Here is a 17550-nt window from a genome sequence, read left to right as displayed (position 1 = left end):
GCAGTGAGCGAGAGGGACAGGAAAACCAGAGCAAGAGGATCAGCAGCAGGATGAGGAGCAGCAGCAGGTTGGGGCTCGGCCCCCCAAGATGCGGAGGATTCTGCACCTTTGGGGCGGCGCGATGCCCGACTGGTTGGCGCGTTTTTGCCGCCGGTCAGCGGACATCGCGCCGATACCGGAGAATTTTGCCCTAGATCTCGTAACACCCCTTACTTCAAAGGTAACTCAGAAAATATTGCAACAGTAAATAATTCCCTAAAATGTTCCTTCAAACTTCCAAGAGACTTAACACCTTTAAACAAAATCACATCAGGGTTTAAGGCTTCACTATTATAAGTTTAAATCACCCAAATGATCCAGAGATGGTCTTTCATGGCAGAGATCCAGCTCACTGCAAACACAGACACACACCAAGCTCTTTTCAAACTGCAAATCTAAACTGCAAAATGGCTGACCTGACCTCAGCTCCACCCACTCTCTGACATCACTGTTTTCTTAAAGGTACCTTGCTTAAACATCCATGTCTTAAAGGCACTCTCACATAACACTGTGAAAGGCTGTTATTAAACTTATCGCAAGATGACTGCCTCCAGAGGTAGACTCACGGCATGGCCACATGACTATGGAAAGCCTGTGGAGTCAATTACTGTTACGTTTAAGACAATATCGGTCGATATTTTTCCATCCAACCCCTCTTCTTGCAGATGTTGATAAACATTCAAGGGTATACTGCAAAGTTTCTCCAGATTGGACCACAAGCTGGAATATTGACTTACGCAAGCCAATTGTTAGCTGAATGAAGTTTCTCATGGCTCATGTTGTAGGTCTGCTATTCGCCATGACAGGAATTATGAGCCCATGTTCAACGGCCAGCCATAACTTGGCAACCTGTTTGGAATAAAGGCAGCACAGAGGATTGGCACAGAATGAAAAAAATCTGGAATGTGCAAGCACTCTTCCACTCCGAGAATGGTGAAGTCTGGAGCTCATTTCCTGAAAGAGTGCCAGAGGCAGATACATTTGTGTATGGACGTGAGGTGCCATAACCCACAAGGATATGAACTATGAGCTAGAAGGTGGCGTAGCTGTTTTGGCCAGCACAGCACAAGCACAATGTGCTAAAGGCTTCCTTCTATGCTGCAATAATTTCTATGTTTTTATGTTTCTATAGCTGGTACAGATGTGCATGATACGGACATATGAATTAGGAAGAGGATGAGGCCCCTGATGAGCCCTTTGAGCCATTCAATAAAATCACAGGTGATCTGATTTTAACCCTCAACCCCACAACCCTGCCTTAACCCCCTTGCTCATCAGCATTTTACCCACTTCTGCCTTAGAAATATTCAAAGTCTCTGCCTCCACCATCTTGAGGAAGAAAGTTCCAAAGACTGACAACCCCCTGAGAGAAAAGGTTTTCCTCATCGCTATCCTAAAAGTGCAACCCCTTACTTCTGAATGGTGAACCCGAGTTCTAGATTCTCCCACAAGAGAAAACATCCTTTCCACATCTGCCCAACAAGACCTCTCAGGATCTTAAATGTTTCAATCAAGTGCATGTGTATCACCTGTGTTGGCTAATCAGCTGTACATTAAGGAAATGGAATCTTTTTTGCCAGTCTGGTGATGGGGAGTACACAAGGTGGGATTTCCCCATGCCCCCAGCGGTGGGTTTAATGGCGGGCAGGGACAATGTGGCTCGAGCTCCAAAGATCGGTTTCATGCCAGCATAAAATGACAGAAGGGTCTTCCACTCCCTCCCACCAATGGCATGTTGCAATTCCCACCAGAGACTGGCATGAAACTAATTTGCATCCTGTAAATTGGATGTAGATCAAGACCCGCCCTGAATCACATCGCCCATGCCCGATTATCCATGCCACCAGCAGGAAATCACGTCAGACCAGCACAAGCACAATGTGCCTGGACCAACATGGCGTACAAATGCGTACGTGTCAGCTTTTACCTGAAGGAGGCCTGAGGATGCCTGAGTTTGGAACTGTTGTGTATTTTGATGTAATGCATCTCTGTGTCATGGGTCACATGACGTGCTGTGATGTCACCAGAGGTATTCGAGAGTCTCTCCCATCTTCAGCTGTCATGAAGCAACACCTATCTCAATAAACTCTGACTGGTTGGTTAAGTAACCAATGGTGTGACAACCTATTCTCTTGTCCTTTACTGTCTATAATAATAATTCACCCGAGGAAGGAGCAGCGCTCCGAAAGCTAGTGTTTGAAATAAACCTGTTGGACTTTAACCTTGTGTTGTAAGACTTCTTACTTTGCTCACCCCAGTCCAACGCCAGCATCTCCACATTATAATAATAATTTTTATTGTCACAAGTAAGCTTACATTAATACTGCAATGAAGTTACTGTGAAAAGTCCCTTTTCGCCACACTCCGGCAACTGCTCGGGTACACGGAGGGAGAATTCAGAATGTCCAAATTACCTAACAGCACATCTTTCGGAATTATGGGAGGAAACCGGAGCACCCGGGGGATACCCACGCAGACATGGGGAGAACGTGCAGACTCCGCACAGACAGTGACCCAGTGGGGAATCGAACCTGGTACCCTGGCATGTGAAGCAACAGTGCTAACCACTATGCTACCATGCTGCTACAAAGTAAGGCATTCAAAAACATAACAGTAAGGGAGGCATCCAGCAATCGTGGACCCTGGAACACACAGTGATGCATCTATCAGATGTATATTCCAGCTTCAGTGTCTTCGAGGAGGTCCATCTTTCAGCCTCAGAGCATTCTTAGAGGTCCATCTTCTTTCTTCAGGAAGTCCATCTTCTTTCTTCCAGTTATGTCCGGACGCTTTTTAAAAATGGCACTCGGATATGATGGCAGGGTACGAGCCATCCAGTCCGCCTCGCTGTGCAGACTGTTGCAAAACCCTCCCAATGCATATTTAATTACGCCACGAGGCACGATATGGCACAAATTCCCCTCCGAGGTGGGAAACAATCCCTGTCCCCGCCACGGGACTTAGTCCCAGCTTGGAAAGTTTCACCCAATCAGCAGTTCGTAGCTCCTTGCGCCCAGGTAAAGCTGACATTTGTAGGTGAAATCTCGTGCGCTCTCATCTTGTGTCACTTGTGATGTAAGTGTTCCTCGTGGCACTGACAGCCTTAGCCACCTCCCTGATACATCGGTGCACTGGAAGTTTGGAGATGTCATTTGTGCAGTGTGAAAGAAGCCTGCAGTGTACAGTTGAGAGCCATGCTGACCTGGAAAGATACAGGATTCTGGAGTTTGAGACTGGAGTTGTGCCTGTAATGGAGTATGACCACCCACGCAGTGCCGTCCTCTTCCTTGTGACCATGGCTACAGCTCTGTAGCATCTTGCTGCTTCTCCTAAAAATGTCAATCCCGAAGGCAGTCCGAGGAGGCTACCCATGACTGAAGCCAAGCTGTTTCCGAGGCAGCCAAGAGCAGGGCAGCACCAAATTCTTTCAAAAACAAAAACAGAAAATGCTGGGAAAACTGAGCAGGTCTGGCAGCATCTGTGGAGAGCGAAACAGGGTTAATGTTGTGAATACGTATGACTTCTTCAGAGTGGAGGAGAGGCAAAAACATGATGGATCATACATTGTTGACGAGAGGGGTGGAGCAAAATCCTTCTCTGTTTAGACAAAATAAAACTTTCAGAGTGATTCAAACCCGAAAATTCCCGAAAATTTAACCAGCAGTTTGAAATGAGAAACCAACAATTACTCTTATAAGATCAGTGTGATCCCTTTAAATACTGTTGGCAAAGGGGACTTCCTGCCAGATAGCACATTGCAAGTGAAGCACTTGGGCAATCTCTAGCACAGGACCCGAAGGGCAATTAGGGTTGGGCAATGAATACGGGTCTAGCCAGCGAAGCCCATATCCCTGACATCTGTTCCAGAACCAGCACAACTACTTTCACCAATGATGGAGGGCTCAGTCTACCAGCGTGTCCCACCAAACAGGGACGTGACTGGCTGGTAGATGCCAGGAGAGGCCTTCCCCAGGTTTCCTGACGGCCAGTACGAATCGCGAGATTGAACCAGGCGGCAGCCTCGGTCATAGTTGGTGCCATCTGTGGGGATTTTGCCCCTGTCTCAGTGCCCGCAGCACCTCCATGCCGGGGGGCTGGGGCAGGGGATTGGTGGTCGGACCCATTGCAGAAGAAAGTGCCAGAGGCGTCATATTTCTTCGGTGCAAAATTTTCTAATGCCGTACATATGTGTCCCAATTGCCCCACCTTCGCCACCCCTCCTAAGCCCTTCCTCCACCCCCTCCCTCCCCTAAAGTAGCCTCCCCCTTAATGCCCTTCCCCCCTGCCCTCTCAGTGCCCTCAACCTGCTTAGCCTTCTGTGCTTTACTGCTCCATCTAGGTGTGTCCCTGCGGCACATGCCTCGCTGTAGCGAGTGAGGACTCTGATGTCCAGCACCCCACCGCCCGTCTGGGCCCTCTCCTGTCTGTTGTGGGCCAACTTCTCCTATGGGGACATAGAGGGGGCATCGTGAGCCACATGCGTTGCTCATTGTGGGAGGGAGGGGGGAGTTGGAATGCGGAGGCAGTGGGATGGGGAGTATGGGGGGATGGGGAGATGGCGAATATGGGTGGATGGTGAATATGGGGGGATGGGGAGTATGGGGGATGGGGTGGAGGGGGATTGGGGTGGCATGGGCCGCACTGCTGGACATGGGTGGGCCGGGGCACGGTATAGTTCTGGGTGGGGCGGTGGCAGGCACATGCTCGTGGGGTGGGAAGGGAGGCTGTGCCAGGGGGCAGGTTCCAACCCTCCTGTGTAGCCCGGTGAAGGTCGTTGATCTTCATGCACTGGGTGCCGGTCCTTCTGGTGGCGCTCCCTGAGCTAACGGCTGCTACCAGTTCTTCCCAGGCAGCACTGGCTGCCCTGTGGCTGATGCTCCAAGCCCCTCAGGGGAACAAGGCATCCTGTCTGGTCTCGACTGCGTCCAACAATCTGGCCAGGTCAGCATCCCCGAATCGTGGGGCTGGTTTCTTCGGTGGCATGGCTGCGAGCTGTGTGGGATTTGCTCTGTGGGATCGGTTTAAGTGCTGCACCCCCTTGTTGGTGGGGAGCTGGTAGACGCGGTCCTGGCAATTCATGGGCGGCACGGTAGCACACTGGTTGGCACTGTTGCTTCACAGCACCAGGGTCCCAGGTTCGATTCCGGCTTGGGTCACTGTCTGTGCGGAGTCTGCATGTTCTCCCCGTGTCTGCGTGGGTTTCCTCCGGGTGCTCTGGTTTCCTCCCACAAGTCCGGAAAGACGTGCTGTTAGGTAATTTCAACATTCTTATTTCTTTCTCAGTGTACCCGAACATGCGCCGGAATGTAGCGCCGAGGGGATTTTCCCAGTAACTTCATTGCAGTGTTAATGTAAGCAATAATTATTGTTATTATTATTATCAGCGGCATGAAGCCCTTCGGGCCTTGTTAAGTGGACCATACACGTTTGGTACCGGTGTGGGCCTAGCCGGCTCTAGTGTTGGGAAGCTTGCGGCAGTTTCCGCTCACTACCGCACTTAGAAACTTTTCATAGAATCATAGAATGACGACAGTGCAGAAGAAGATCTTGCCATTAAATCGCACCTGTTATCTCTTTTCCTGTCTCCGTAGATGCTGCCTGACCTGCTGAATATTTCCAGCATATTCCAGCTATATTTCCCCAATACCGTCGATAGCTCACTTCCTGCCAAGAATGTGAATGCACTTCTTGCTCCACCCCATTTTGCGGCCTTGGTAAGCTATTTAGCATCCGAAAGACAAGTTCTGTGAAGTTGAATTTCTAGGCCTGGGCTTTACAAACATCAGGAAATAGTAAGCAAAGGTTACCGTATTCCTTAGACTTGGGTCCGCTCCAGAATCAATGAGAAGGCGAACTGTTCGAATACTGCCTCCTAAAACTGCAGCATGGAGAGCTGTTGTCCCATTCTGGATATGCAAACAGAAAGTGATCAATAACCTGTTCTGCATGCACGGTAACCCACACTGCACCAATTAAACCATAATACAATTTAATGCACCACAGGTCTGTACATGTTAACTGACCACCTCTTTCAGGTAGGGTTACAATTACCACAAATGCTACAAAGCAGTAGCTGATTACCTGGCTGTCTTCTCGATTGGGGAAATAGGGTACGGTATGACATGTGGGAAGCAGTTCAAAGGAGAAAATTCATTAGAAATAAATTTTAAATAGGATAAAAGTAAAAAAATAATGAAGGTAGAGCACATCATTCAATGCATCTGCTTATTTTTAAACATGGAATACTTTGAATGAGGTTATGTGATTCTAATTCGAAGGAGAATGTTTACAAACCCATGTTGCCAGCATGGAACCTCATTCCACTGCCAGTACAAATCAGATGGTTGGGCACACGCAGAGCATAAGACGTAGCAGCTGGATTTGGCCATTGGGCACTTTGAGTCTGCTTCGCCATTCAATTAGATCATGATTGATGTGATAATCCTCAATTCCACTTTCCCATCTTATCCCCATAACCCTTGATTCCCTTACTGACTAAGATCTGTCTATTTCAGCCTTGAACACAATTAACGACCCAGACTCTACAGCTCTCTGCGGTAAAGAATACATTCCCCCTCATCTCTGTCTTAAATGGGCGACCCTTTACAGATCCCTCACTCGGGGAATATGTCCTCTGGTCCTGGACTCTCCCACAAGGAGAAACAACCTTTAGCATTTACCCTGTCAAGCCATCTGCGAATCCTATGGGCGCAATTCTCAGGCCTCATTGTGCTCTCGCTCGAGCAATTCGAGGCCGGTGATCAGCGGGAGAGGCCAAAAACGAGAACCGCGCCAGGCGCCAACCAGTTAAATGGCAGACCCCCTGTCGCCCCCTAGTTAAAGAGGAACTGTTGCAGCTCTTACCTGTTGAATATTCCACACATCAGCCGGACTCCAATAAATTCAGTCTGTCTCTTTAATGGCCTATTCTTGGGCTAGCCAAGGGCCAAAAGGGGGGATTGAAAGGGGGGTTCAGTGATGACACCTCTTAAAACTGAATCATCAGCATGCCACTCGAGTAGTTTTACATAAGTTGTTTTATTAAGGATTGAGATGAATTATAGGACTGAGTAATCATTATTAACCATTAAACATGTATTTTTAGGACATAGCACTAATAAGTAATCAAATGGGATTTAGGATAGCTAACTTGACCAAAAGGACATTTCTTCTGACATCTTGGGCGCGATTCTCCGACCCCCCAACGGGTCGGAGAATCGCCGGGGGCAGGCGGGTATCCCGCCCCCACCGTGTCCCGAATTCTCCGCCACCAGAGATTCGGTGGGGGCGGGAATCGCGCCGCGCCGGTCGGCGAGCCCACCGCCCGCGATTCTCCGGCTCGCGATGGGCCGAAGTCCCGCCGCTGTCAACCCTCTCCAGCCGGCGTGGATTAAACCACCTTGTGAACGGCGGGACAAGGCGGCGCGGGTGGGCACCAGGGTCCTGGGGGGGGGGCGCGGGGCGATCTGGCCCCGGGGGTTGCCCCCATGGTGGCCTGGCCTGCGATCGGGGCCCACCGATTGGTAGGCGTGCCTGTGCCGTGGGGGCACTCTTTTTCTTCCGCCTTCGCCATGGTCTTCACTATGGCGGAGGCGGAAGAGACCCCCTCCCCTGCGCATTCGTGGGGATGACGTCAGCAGCCGCTGACGCTCCCGCGCATGCGTCGTCCGGTGAAGTCCTTTCGGCGCCGGCTGGCGTGGCGCCAAAGGCCTTTCCCGCCAGATGGCGGAGCGGAAACCACTCCGACACGGGCCTAGCCCCTCAAGGTTAGGGCTTGGCCCCTAAAGGTGCAGAGACTTCCGCACCTTTGGGCCGGCCCGACGCCAGAGTGGTTCCCACCACTCCATTACGCCGGAACCCCCCGTCCCGCCCAGTAGGGGTTAATCCCGCCCCTTGTCTTTGTGAAACATTTCAGGATGCTGGTTCTGTTGTTCTGTTTCTCACAAACAGTCAGCAAGCTGCTGGCATTGTACACAGCTGTCAGGGTGAGGGTCAATCATGCGCTGCTTGCGATTCTATTGGGTGAAGTTTAAAAGAAGCAGCTTCAGGGATTGGATCGTGTGCAACTAGGGTGGGCTATTGATTTTTGAACATTGTATAATTACTGTGTTCAGGTCTTTGTTCAGCAGAACAGGTCTTGGCCGATATCCAGTCTGTTCTCCGTGTACACGTAACAAGCTTGATTAAATAAGCCATCTTTGTCCAGGTTGTCGTGTTTGTTCCTCTCTGTACTGAGCTGAGCTACAGGGAATAACCCCACGTGGAAGCTGACTCAATACACAGGTCTTACACTCCTACACACCACTTAAGCCTTATTTTCATACAATTAATGGGAACGACCCCATATCCAACGGCCTTTCATGATTCACCAGCCTGCGCAGCAAGCTGGCGCTGATTAGTACTCCTTTTGAAAAATGTGAACCAGGCGGAAGGGCTTCTGCAGAGAGCCGAGGAAGTGAATAGTAATCTTTGCTCACAGGCAAAGAGCCGGGGCACTGGGCCTGCCATCCCCAGTGCTCGGGGTTGGGGATGTGGAGGGGGGGGTGGGGGGGGGCACTGTCCGCAGGTGTGATCCGCCATGCAAAGGGGCTGGAGACTTTGGGGGTGCAAACATGCTCAGCACCACCATGCCTGGATTGTGTGTACCCGCTCCGGGGGCAACCCTTGTCCTTGCCCGTCTGCTTCACCTACCACCCATAACCTCCACCGACTGCCGAGGCCTCTGGCCGTGCGACTGAAGGCTATTGCTAATAGGGAATTTGCAATTGTGGTTAAGTGAGCACTGCACACAGTCTAAGTGGATTCCAGTGGGTGGGCGGGCCATGTAGCATGTGGGATTCATTGCCGAGCATCCCAACCACACCTTGATGCATGGACACCGTACCAGAACACTGCGGGAGGCAACCAACACGCAGCTACCAACATTCTAACACCCAAGGGAAGGGACACAGCTCCGCAGACATGTCCGCGGCCGGAGGGTTGGTGAGTGCTACGGGGAGGGGGAGATGCTTGGAGAGGGAAAGATGGGCCAAGGGCTCGGAGGTCGGGCCGCATTGCGGAAGAAACTGACAGAGGCATCATACTGCTTGTGCTCAAGAGTTTTTAATGTGTCACAGGTGTCCAACAATGCCCCACTCTCCCAATAGTGCCTCCCCGCTCTCCCCACCACCCCCTACCTATCCTCCTCCCGCCCTCTCCTCCCCTCCCCCGGTGCCCTCAGTGATCCTCAACATATTTAACCATCCTTGCTCTACCGCTAGATCTAGATGTGTCTCCAGGATGCACATCTGAGGTGGAGGCAGCCAATTACTTACCACGACCCATGGCCTTCGGTGCCCCTGGCTGGTGTCTTCTAGGCGTCTGGGGCCAGAGGACCTTGGAGCAGTTGTCGACGGCACATGCACAGCCGTGCCGCCCTGTCCCGTGTGCTGACTTCGAGACACGGCCTCATCAGAGGGATGGAACTCGGGCGAGCTGGAGGTCACCATCCCCACCCCATGGGACGGGTCCATGTTGGCACCCAGTGCCCTCTCCTCCCACTCGGTGCCCATAGGGCCCTGGGGTTCACCTCGGGACGGAGGGGCAACAGGTTCGAGCCCCGGCTGCCCCTGCATCATCTGGCTCTGCCAGCCCTGACGGTTCCCTGATTTTTACACCATTGTGTTGACACCCTCGGCGATGCTCCTCAGTGACTGGGCCATTCTATGCAGCGCCTCGGTAATGCCCACCTACGAGCGGGACATGTCCCGCAGCACCTCATCAAGGTCAGCATGGTACTGGGTCACATCCCCAGCGAGGCAGACATTCTGTCGAGATCCTTAGCACCGACTGTGCCACGCTTTGGATACTTCCACTAATGGTGCTGACATTGTGCACCACGCTCTCCCCTGTGGTCGTCACCTTATCAGTGCTGGCCTCGGTGCCCTGCCATTGCCAGTGACATCTCCTGCGCCCCTAGCCTCTGGGACTCCTCCAATTGGCTCTGGGTCTACTGGAATGTCGCTAACATCTCCCTTTGAATGTCCTGGCTGCTCCCTGATGTCTACATGAGGGGTACCGCTGTTCCAGAGGCTCGGCATCAGGCTGGGACCCAACTGGGGCCTGGGATCCAACTTGCCTGGGGGTTCCTGCCTCCACCTGATGGACATCAGCAGCAGTGTGGTGCTCACCAGATTGTGACCCAGAAGCGTGTCCAAGAATGTTTCCCACCGCAGTGTGTGTATCTGTGCTAGTGTAGGGTGGGGATGACAGCTGTGACACATCGATCATGGCATCCTTGGAGCTCAGCCAGCTGGGATGGATCGGTGTCATCGGCTGGAGGACCTGTGGGAGAATGGACATGTGGTCAGTGGAAGGGATGATTCAGTCAGCCAATATGGCAATAATAACAACATGTGACAGGTCCTCTGGGTGGGGCCCAGTGGATCCTCACCTCTGTGGCTTCTGCCAGCCTCTGGATTCGTGACCGCCCTGTCCTCGGCCACCGCAGTCACCTCCAAGGCCCGTCCTCGAAAGTGGTGAGGATTCATATGTCTTGCACCCCACCGCCAGTCTGGGCCGTCTCCTGGTGATTGTCAGATAGCTTCATCATAGAATCATAGAATTTACAGTGCAGAAGGAGGCCATTCAGCCCATCGAGTCTACACCGGCCCTTGGAAAGAGCACCCTACTTAAGCCCACACCTCCACCCTATCCTCGTAGCCCAGGAACCTCATCTAACAGCCGTGAAGAACTGTGCTAACCACTGTGCTCCCGTGCCGTCTCCTATGGAGACATTGAGAAGGCATCGTTAGCCACACGCATGGTTCACAGTGGTGGGAGGGGGGAGTGTGAAGGAAGGGATGGGGGTTGAAGTGAGGGTTAGGGGCTGCATGGTTTGGGGGGTGGATGAATGCGTGGGGCGGGAAGGTCTCGGCGGGGGGGTCTTGGTGTCAGCTCACCTGTGCTGCCCAGTGTAGATTGTTGACCTTCTTGCGACAGTGGAGGCCAGTCCTACTGGTCACACTCCCTGAGCTCACACCCACCGCAATCTTGTCCCAGGCAGCACTGGCTGCCCTCTGGCTCACCCTTCAGGAGTCTCGGGGGAACAGGACATGCCTCCTGCCCTCCCTGCATTGAGGAGCCTCCCCTTTCATTCTTTCTTTCATATCATAGGGTGCAACTCATCAGGTCCAGGGAACTTTAGTCCCATGAGTTTCCCTGGTACTTTTTCTCGAGTGATAGTTACACTACAATTGCCCCTCAGGGTCAAAAGCAACTGGAAATGGAGCTGGGATAAGTTCAATAATCCTCTGTTTTATGTTATAGGACTGATTTTGGTGTTGTTAAATGTAGCATAAATAGAAGGAGGAAGGGGAGGCATGGAAGTGAAGAATAAGGGCAGGGAATCTAATATCTGGGTAGATAGGAGTTGGGGCGGAGGGAAGTTGGATATGTTAATGTGGAGTTTTTGAGTGTGTTGGACCGCTCTGTTGTTTAGAATGTTAAAATTATAAATGCCTCAATAAAATATTTTCTAAAGAAGAAATGTAGCATAAATAACCATGCGTCAGAGAATTAGGTACCGAAACAAATCCTTGGAAACCACTGGCCGAATTTTCAATTGAGGTTGGGGGTCAGGATTGGATATGGTTGGGCCTGCATTTCCGTTAAATCGCACCCTCCATCTTCAGACTAGCAACTCGCACCTCGGACAGTGGGGTTGCTGATCTGTGAATGCTAAAGGGCCTCCTAGTGGTCCTGCAGTGTTGGAGCCCACCTGATATTGGATGGTAAGCCCACTCATTGTGTGTGCCGATGCTGTGCGAGGCAGGAACCCAGAACCGGTCCCCCCAATTCTTTTTTGGGGTTCCTTTTACCTGCATGAAAATTCAACCCCAGATTCACTGCCATTTCAAGCAAAATCAAACATCTGCACAATACTGGCTCTACCACCTTGATTCCGTCCATCCAGATGCTTCGTGTAGTTTTGCCCACGTGAGGAAATGTCTGGAGCAGCTACACTGCGAATGAAAGTGTTGAGACCACACCTGAGAAACGATATATTTGCCATCGAGGGAGTGTAGAAAAGGGTCACCAGATTGCTTCCTGGGACGGCAGGATCATCGTCTGAGGAGAGATTGGATTGACTGGGCCAGTATTCCCTGCAATTTAGAAGAATGAGAGGGGACCTCATTGAAACGTATAAAATTCTGACAGGGCTCGACAGACTGGATGCAGGGATGCTGTTTCCTTTGGCTGGAGGGTCTAGGACAAGGGGTCATATTCTCAGGATACAGGGTGGGCCAATTAGGACTGAGATAAGGAGGAACATCTTCACTTCGAGGGTGGTGAACCTGTGGAATTCTCTACCAGAGGAGACTGTGAGGCCAAGTCACCGGTTATGTTGAAGAAGGAGATAGATTTTTAGACTCTAAAGTCAAGTGGTTTGGAGAGCGTGTGGGAGTATGGCATTCAGATAGAGGGTCAGCACACACTGAATCACAGAATTGTTACCGTGCAGAAGGAGGCCATTCGGCCCATCGCGTCTGTAACGGCTCTCCAAACGGACATCATGACTTCGCTCCATTGCCCTAAATTTTCCCCACACCTTTGCACATTGTATATATTCAAATAATGATCTGAAATTAAATTAAGTGCAAGTGCACCAGAGTCCGTTCTCCGCCTTTTTGAAAGAGAGCAGACTGGTGGTGATTTAACCTGAGGATCACCACTCCTCAGGCGATGGGCAAGGTTGAGAAGGCAGGTGTTTGTGAATAACTCAGCCAGTACAGGAACTGAACCCACACTGTTGGCATCACTGCACATCACAAACCAGCCCCCATCCAACTGAGCTAACTGCCATGCAAATGGGAATCAGGACTCAGTGCCATTGCCCTACCTTTTCCCCATACCCCTGCACATTGTATATATTCAAATAACGCCCTCTTGAATGCCTCGATTGAACCCGCCTTCACCACACTTCCAGGCAGTGCATACCAGACCCGAGCCACGTGTGTGGAAATGTTTCTCACATTACATTTGCTCTTTTGCAAATGGTGAAGCAGGCTCAAATGGCCAAACATAGAACATAGAACATACAGTGCAGAAGGAGGCCATTCGGCCCATCGAGTCTGCACCGACCCACTTAAGCCCTCACTTCCACCCGGTCCCCGTAACCCAATAACCCCTCCTAACCTTTCTGGTCACTAAGGGCAATTTATCATGGCCAATCCACCTAACCTGCACGTCTTTGGACTGTGGGAGGAAACCGGAGCACCCGGAGGAAACCCACGCAGACACAGGGAGAACGTGCAGACTCCGCACAGACAGTGACCCATCGGGGAATCAAACCTGGGAACCGTGGCGCTGTGAAGCCACAGTGCTAACCACTGTGTTACCGTGCTGCAAACAGCCTATTCCTGCTTCTGTGTTCTATGTTTCTATTGTGATAGTTGTACTGGATCTGTAATCCAGAGAATGAGTATTCAAATTCCATCAAGATAGTTTGAGAATTTTTTGTGAGGGCCACGAAGAATCCAGCACTAGTTTTAAGGATACAAAGTAATAACATTTATTTACAATAACATATATATATAACAGCAGCAGCAACTTCCCTTGCTGCACACTCCTTCCTGCTGGTTCCTAAACTGGCCAGCTTTATTTATACTTGGAGTTTACTAATGGTTTCTCCGCCCCCCTCATTGGGGAAGCTCATACTCCCACAGGATTGTGGGATTGTCATTAGTCCCCAGCCAATGGTAAGCAGGCAGGTTATAACAGAATTCATATGAAATCTTTAAACAAATATATTGTCGGGATGGAAACCAGCTAAAATCTTACCTGGCCTGACTTATATACATGACTCTGAAACCGCACTTCATGGCTAAATTTTAACGGCCGTTTGAAGTGGCCTATTAAACCACTCAGCTATGTCAAAACTGCACCAAGAAGATTCACTATTAACTTCTCTGAGCAACTAGAGAGGAGCAATAAAAGGAAACCAGATTCCTACAATGAATGAAAAAAAGTCAGTGAATAGATTTCAATATAGCGCACTTAATAGAAGCTCTGGTAAAGCATTCGGAAAAGGATCATTGAATGGTTACAGCACAGATTGAGTCACTCGGACTGCCATGTCTGTGATGACACTCCAAAGAAGCAATTCCTCCAGACTAACTGCCCACAGCCCGGCACGTTCTTCCTTTTAGATAATAATCCAATTCCCTCTTGAATGCCTCAATTCAACCTGCCTCCACCGCACTTTGAGGCCGTGCATATCAGGTCATAACCAGTCGCTGCATTAAAAACAAATGTCCTTATGTGACTGTTGCTTCTTTTGCTAATTACCATGAATCTGTGCCCTCTGGTTCTCTAACCTACAATCAATGGAAACAGATTTTCCGTGTCTACTTTCTACAGACATCTCATGATTTTGAATAACACTATCAAATCTGCTGTCAACCCATCTCCAAGGAGAACAGTACTGATATCTGCAATCTATCCATGTGACTTAAGTTCCTCATTCCTGGAACATTTCTCGTGAACCTTTTCTGCACCCTTGCTAATACTTCCTGAATTGGAACTGCCTCAAACTGGACACGGTACTCCATGTGAGGCTGTGCTTATTTTTATCTTATATTTATGAGTTGGGATTGTTACTCACATCAACATTGACATAGAAATAGTTTGCTTTTTACCTTAAGAATTCCCAGTGAAGGAGAACGTGCCAGTAACTCTCGAACAACTTCAGTAAAGCCTTTGTATGCCGCTTTGAATAAAGGTGTCGAGCCATCCTTTGGAAGGAATAATAATTGTGGATTAACATGGGATTTCTCGTTTGTTAATTTAAGAAAGGTTTTCACAACCAGAAATGTCCATTTTATGCATTGCAGAACAATCCAAGTTGTACATCCTGGGTGAGATTCTCTGGCCTCCCCACCGTCTGTTTCTCAGCAGTGTGAGGCAGCCCCCGCTGGCCGGCAGCAGGATCTTCTGGCCCTGCCGCTATCAATGGGATTTCCCATTGATTCCACCCCAGGCCACCGGGAACCTCGCAGCGGGGATGTGCTGTCGGCAGGACCACGGGGTCCCGTCGGAGGGAAGAGCCGGAAGATCTTGTCCCTTTTACAGATGCAAGAGATAAAAGTTTATTTTTAAATCATCATATTTATGAACGCCAAGTGAAAAATATTTTTCATGCATGAGCTGCAGCAGCAGAAGTAGGTTACTAGGCTGCTCCGCCATTCACATAGAAACTGAAAATAGATGCAGGAGGAGGCCATTCGGCCCTTCGAGCCTGCTCCCCCATTCATTCTAATCGTGGCTGATCATTAAGTTCAATACCCTGATCCCGCCTTCCTCCCATATCTCTTGATCTCTTTTAAAAAATATATATATTTTATTCAAGATTTTTGGCCAAACATAACAGTACGTAGTGTTTCTTTTACACAACAATAAAGCAATATAAATAACAGTGGCCAGTTTTAAACAAATAAATAAATAATATATAAACAAAAACAAAAAACAAAACTAAATGGCAACTGCCTTGTCCAAAATAAATACTCTCCAAAAATACAATCCAACAATCCAATATACAATTACATATACCAAATACCTATACATATACAATAACATCCCTGAGAGTCCGTCCGATTCCTCCCCCCCCATCCCCCCCGGGTTGCTGCTGTTATCTACTTCTTTTCCATTCCCTCTATCTTTCTGTGAGGTAGTCGACGAACGGTTGCCACCGCCTGGTGAACCCCTGAGCCGAACCACTTAACACAAACTTAATCCGTTCTAACTTTATGAACCCTGCCATGTCGTTTATCCAGGTCTCCACCCCCGGGGGTTTGGCTTCCTTCCACATTAACAATATCCTGCGCCGGGCTACTAGGGACGCAAAGGCCAACACGTCAGCCTCTCTCGCCTCCTGCACTCCCGGCTCTTCTGCAATCCCAAATATAGCCAACCCCCAGCTTGGTTCGACCCGGACCCCCACCACCTTCGAAAGCACCTTTGCCACCCCCACCCAGAACCTCTGTAGTGCCGGGCATGACCAGAACATGTGGGTGTGATTCGCTGGGCCTCTCGAGCATCTCGCACACCTATCCTCTACCCCAAAAAATTTACTAAGCCGTGCTCCAGTCATATGCGCCCTGTGTAGCACCTTAAATTGTATCAGGCTTAGCCTGGCACACGAGGACGATGAGTTTACCCTACGGAGGGCATCAGCCCACAGCCCCTCCTCAATCTCCTCCCCCAGTTCTTCTTCCCATTTCCCTTTCAGCTCATCTACCATGATCTCCCCCTCGTCCCTCATCTCCCTGTATATGTCCGCCACCTTACCATCCCCCACCCATGTCTCTGAGATCACTCTATCCTGCACTTCCTGCGTTGGGAGCTGCAGGAATTCCCTCACCTGTTGCCTCGCAAAAGCCCTCAATTGCATATACCGAAATGCATTCCCTTGGGGCAACCCATATTTCTCCGTCAGCGCTCCCAGACTCGCAAACGTCCCATCTACAAATAGATCTCTTAATTGTACTACCCCAGCTCTTTGCCATGCTCCAAATCCCCCATCCATTCTCCCTGGAACGAACCTATGATTGTTTCTTATCGGGGACCGCACCGAAGCTCCCGTCCCTCCCCTATGCCGCCTCCACTGCCCCCAAATTTTCTATGTAGCCACCACCACCGGGCTTGTGGTGTATTTCTTTGGTGAGAACGGCAACGGCGCCGTCACCATTGCTTGCAGGCTAGTCCCCCTGCAGGACGCCCTCTCCAATCTCTTCCACCCCGCTCCCTCCTCTTCTCCCATCCACTTACACACCATTGAAACATTGGCGGCCCAGTAGTACTCACTTAGGCTCGGTAGTGCCAGCCCCCCCCTGTCCCTACTACGCTGCAAGAATCCCCGCCTCACTCTCGGGGTCTTCCCAGCCCACACAAAACTCATAATGCTCTTCTCAATTCTTTTGAAAAAAGCCTTCGTGATCACCACCGGGAGGCACTGGAACACAAAAAGGAATCTCGGGAGGACCACCATTTTAACCGCCTGCACCCTACCTGCCAATGACAGGGACACCATGTCCCATCTCTTGAAATCCTACTCCATCTGTTCCACCAACCGTGTTAAATTAAGCCTATGTAATGTACCCCAATTCTTGGCTATCTGGATCCCCAGGTACCGGAAGTCCCTTGTTACCTTCCTCAACGGTAAATCCTCTATCTCTCTGCTCTGTTCCCCCGGATGCACCACAAATAGCTCACTTTTCCCCATGTTCAGTTTATACCCTGAAAAATCCCCAAACTCCCCAAGTATCCGCATTATCTCTGGCATCCCCTCCGCCGGGTCCGCCACATATAGCAACAAATCATCCGCACACAGAGATACCCGATGTTCTTCTCCCCCCCTAAGTACTCCCCTCCACTTCCTGGAACCCCTCAGTGCCATGGCCAGGGGTTCAATCGCCAATGCAAACAATAACGGGGACAGAGGACATCCCTGCCTCGTCCCTCTATGGAGCCGAA

The 17550-nt window shown here is 50.3% G+C and overlaps 1 protein-coding gene across 7 annotated transcripts in view; it reads right to left on the bottom strand.

Annotated features, from left to right (window-relative positions):
• Positions 1–17550, bottom strand: part of ankrd29 (ankyrin repeat domain 29) — a 127618-nt gene that overhangs the window by 14053 nt on the left and 96015 nt on the right. For 4 of the 7 annotated variants that reach the window (XM_072468525.1, XM_072468530.1, XM_072468528.1 and 1 more), the window contains 2 exons: positions 14718–14813; positions 5847–5945 (listed from right to left, as the gene is read on the bottom strand). In XM_072468525.1, coding sequence (XP_072324626.1) covers positions 5847–5945; positions 14718–14813 — 195 coding nt within the window. Of the gene's footprint in view, positions 1–776; positions 889–5846; positions 5946–14717; positions 14814–17550 lie in introns of those variants that run through there. The other 3 variants (XM_072468529.1, XM_072468531.1, XM_072468526.1) reach the window with 2 other exon arrangements.

This window comes from Scyliorhinus torazame, chromosome 11, assembly GCF_047496885.1.
Source record: "Scyliorhinus torazame isolate Kashiwa2021f chromosome 11, sScyTor2.1, whole genome shotgun sequence".
Classification (NCBI taxonomy): domain Eukaryota; kingdom Metazoa; phylum Chordata; class Chondrichthyes; order Carcharhiniformes; family Scyliorhinidae; genus Scyliorhinus; species Scyliorhinus torazame.
Note: the sequence above shows the minus strand (reverse complement) of the source record. Positions and strands in the feature narration are given on the sequence as shown.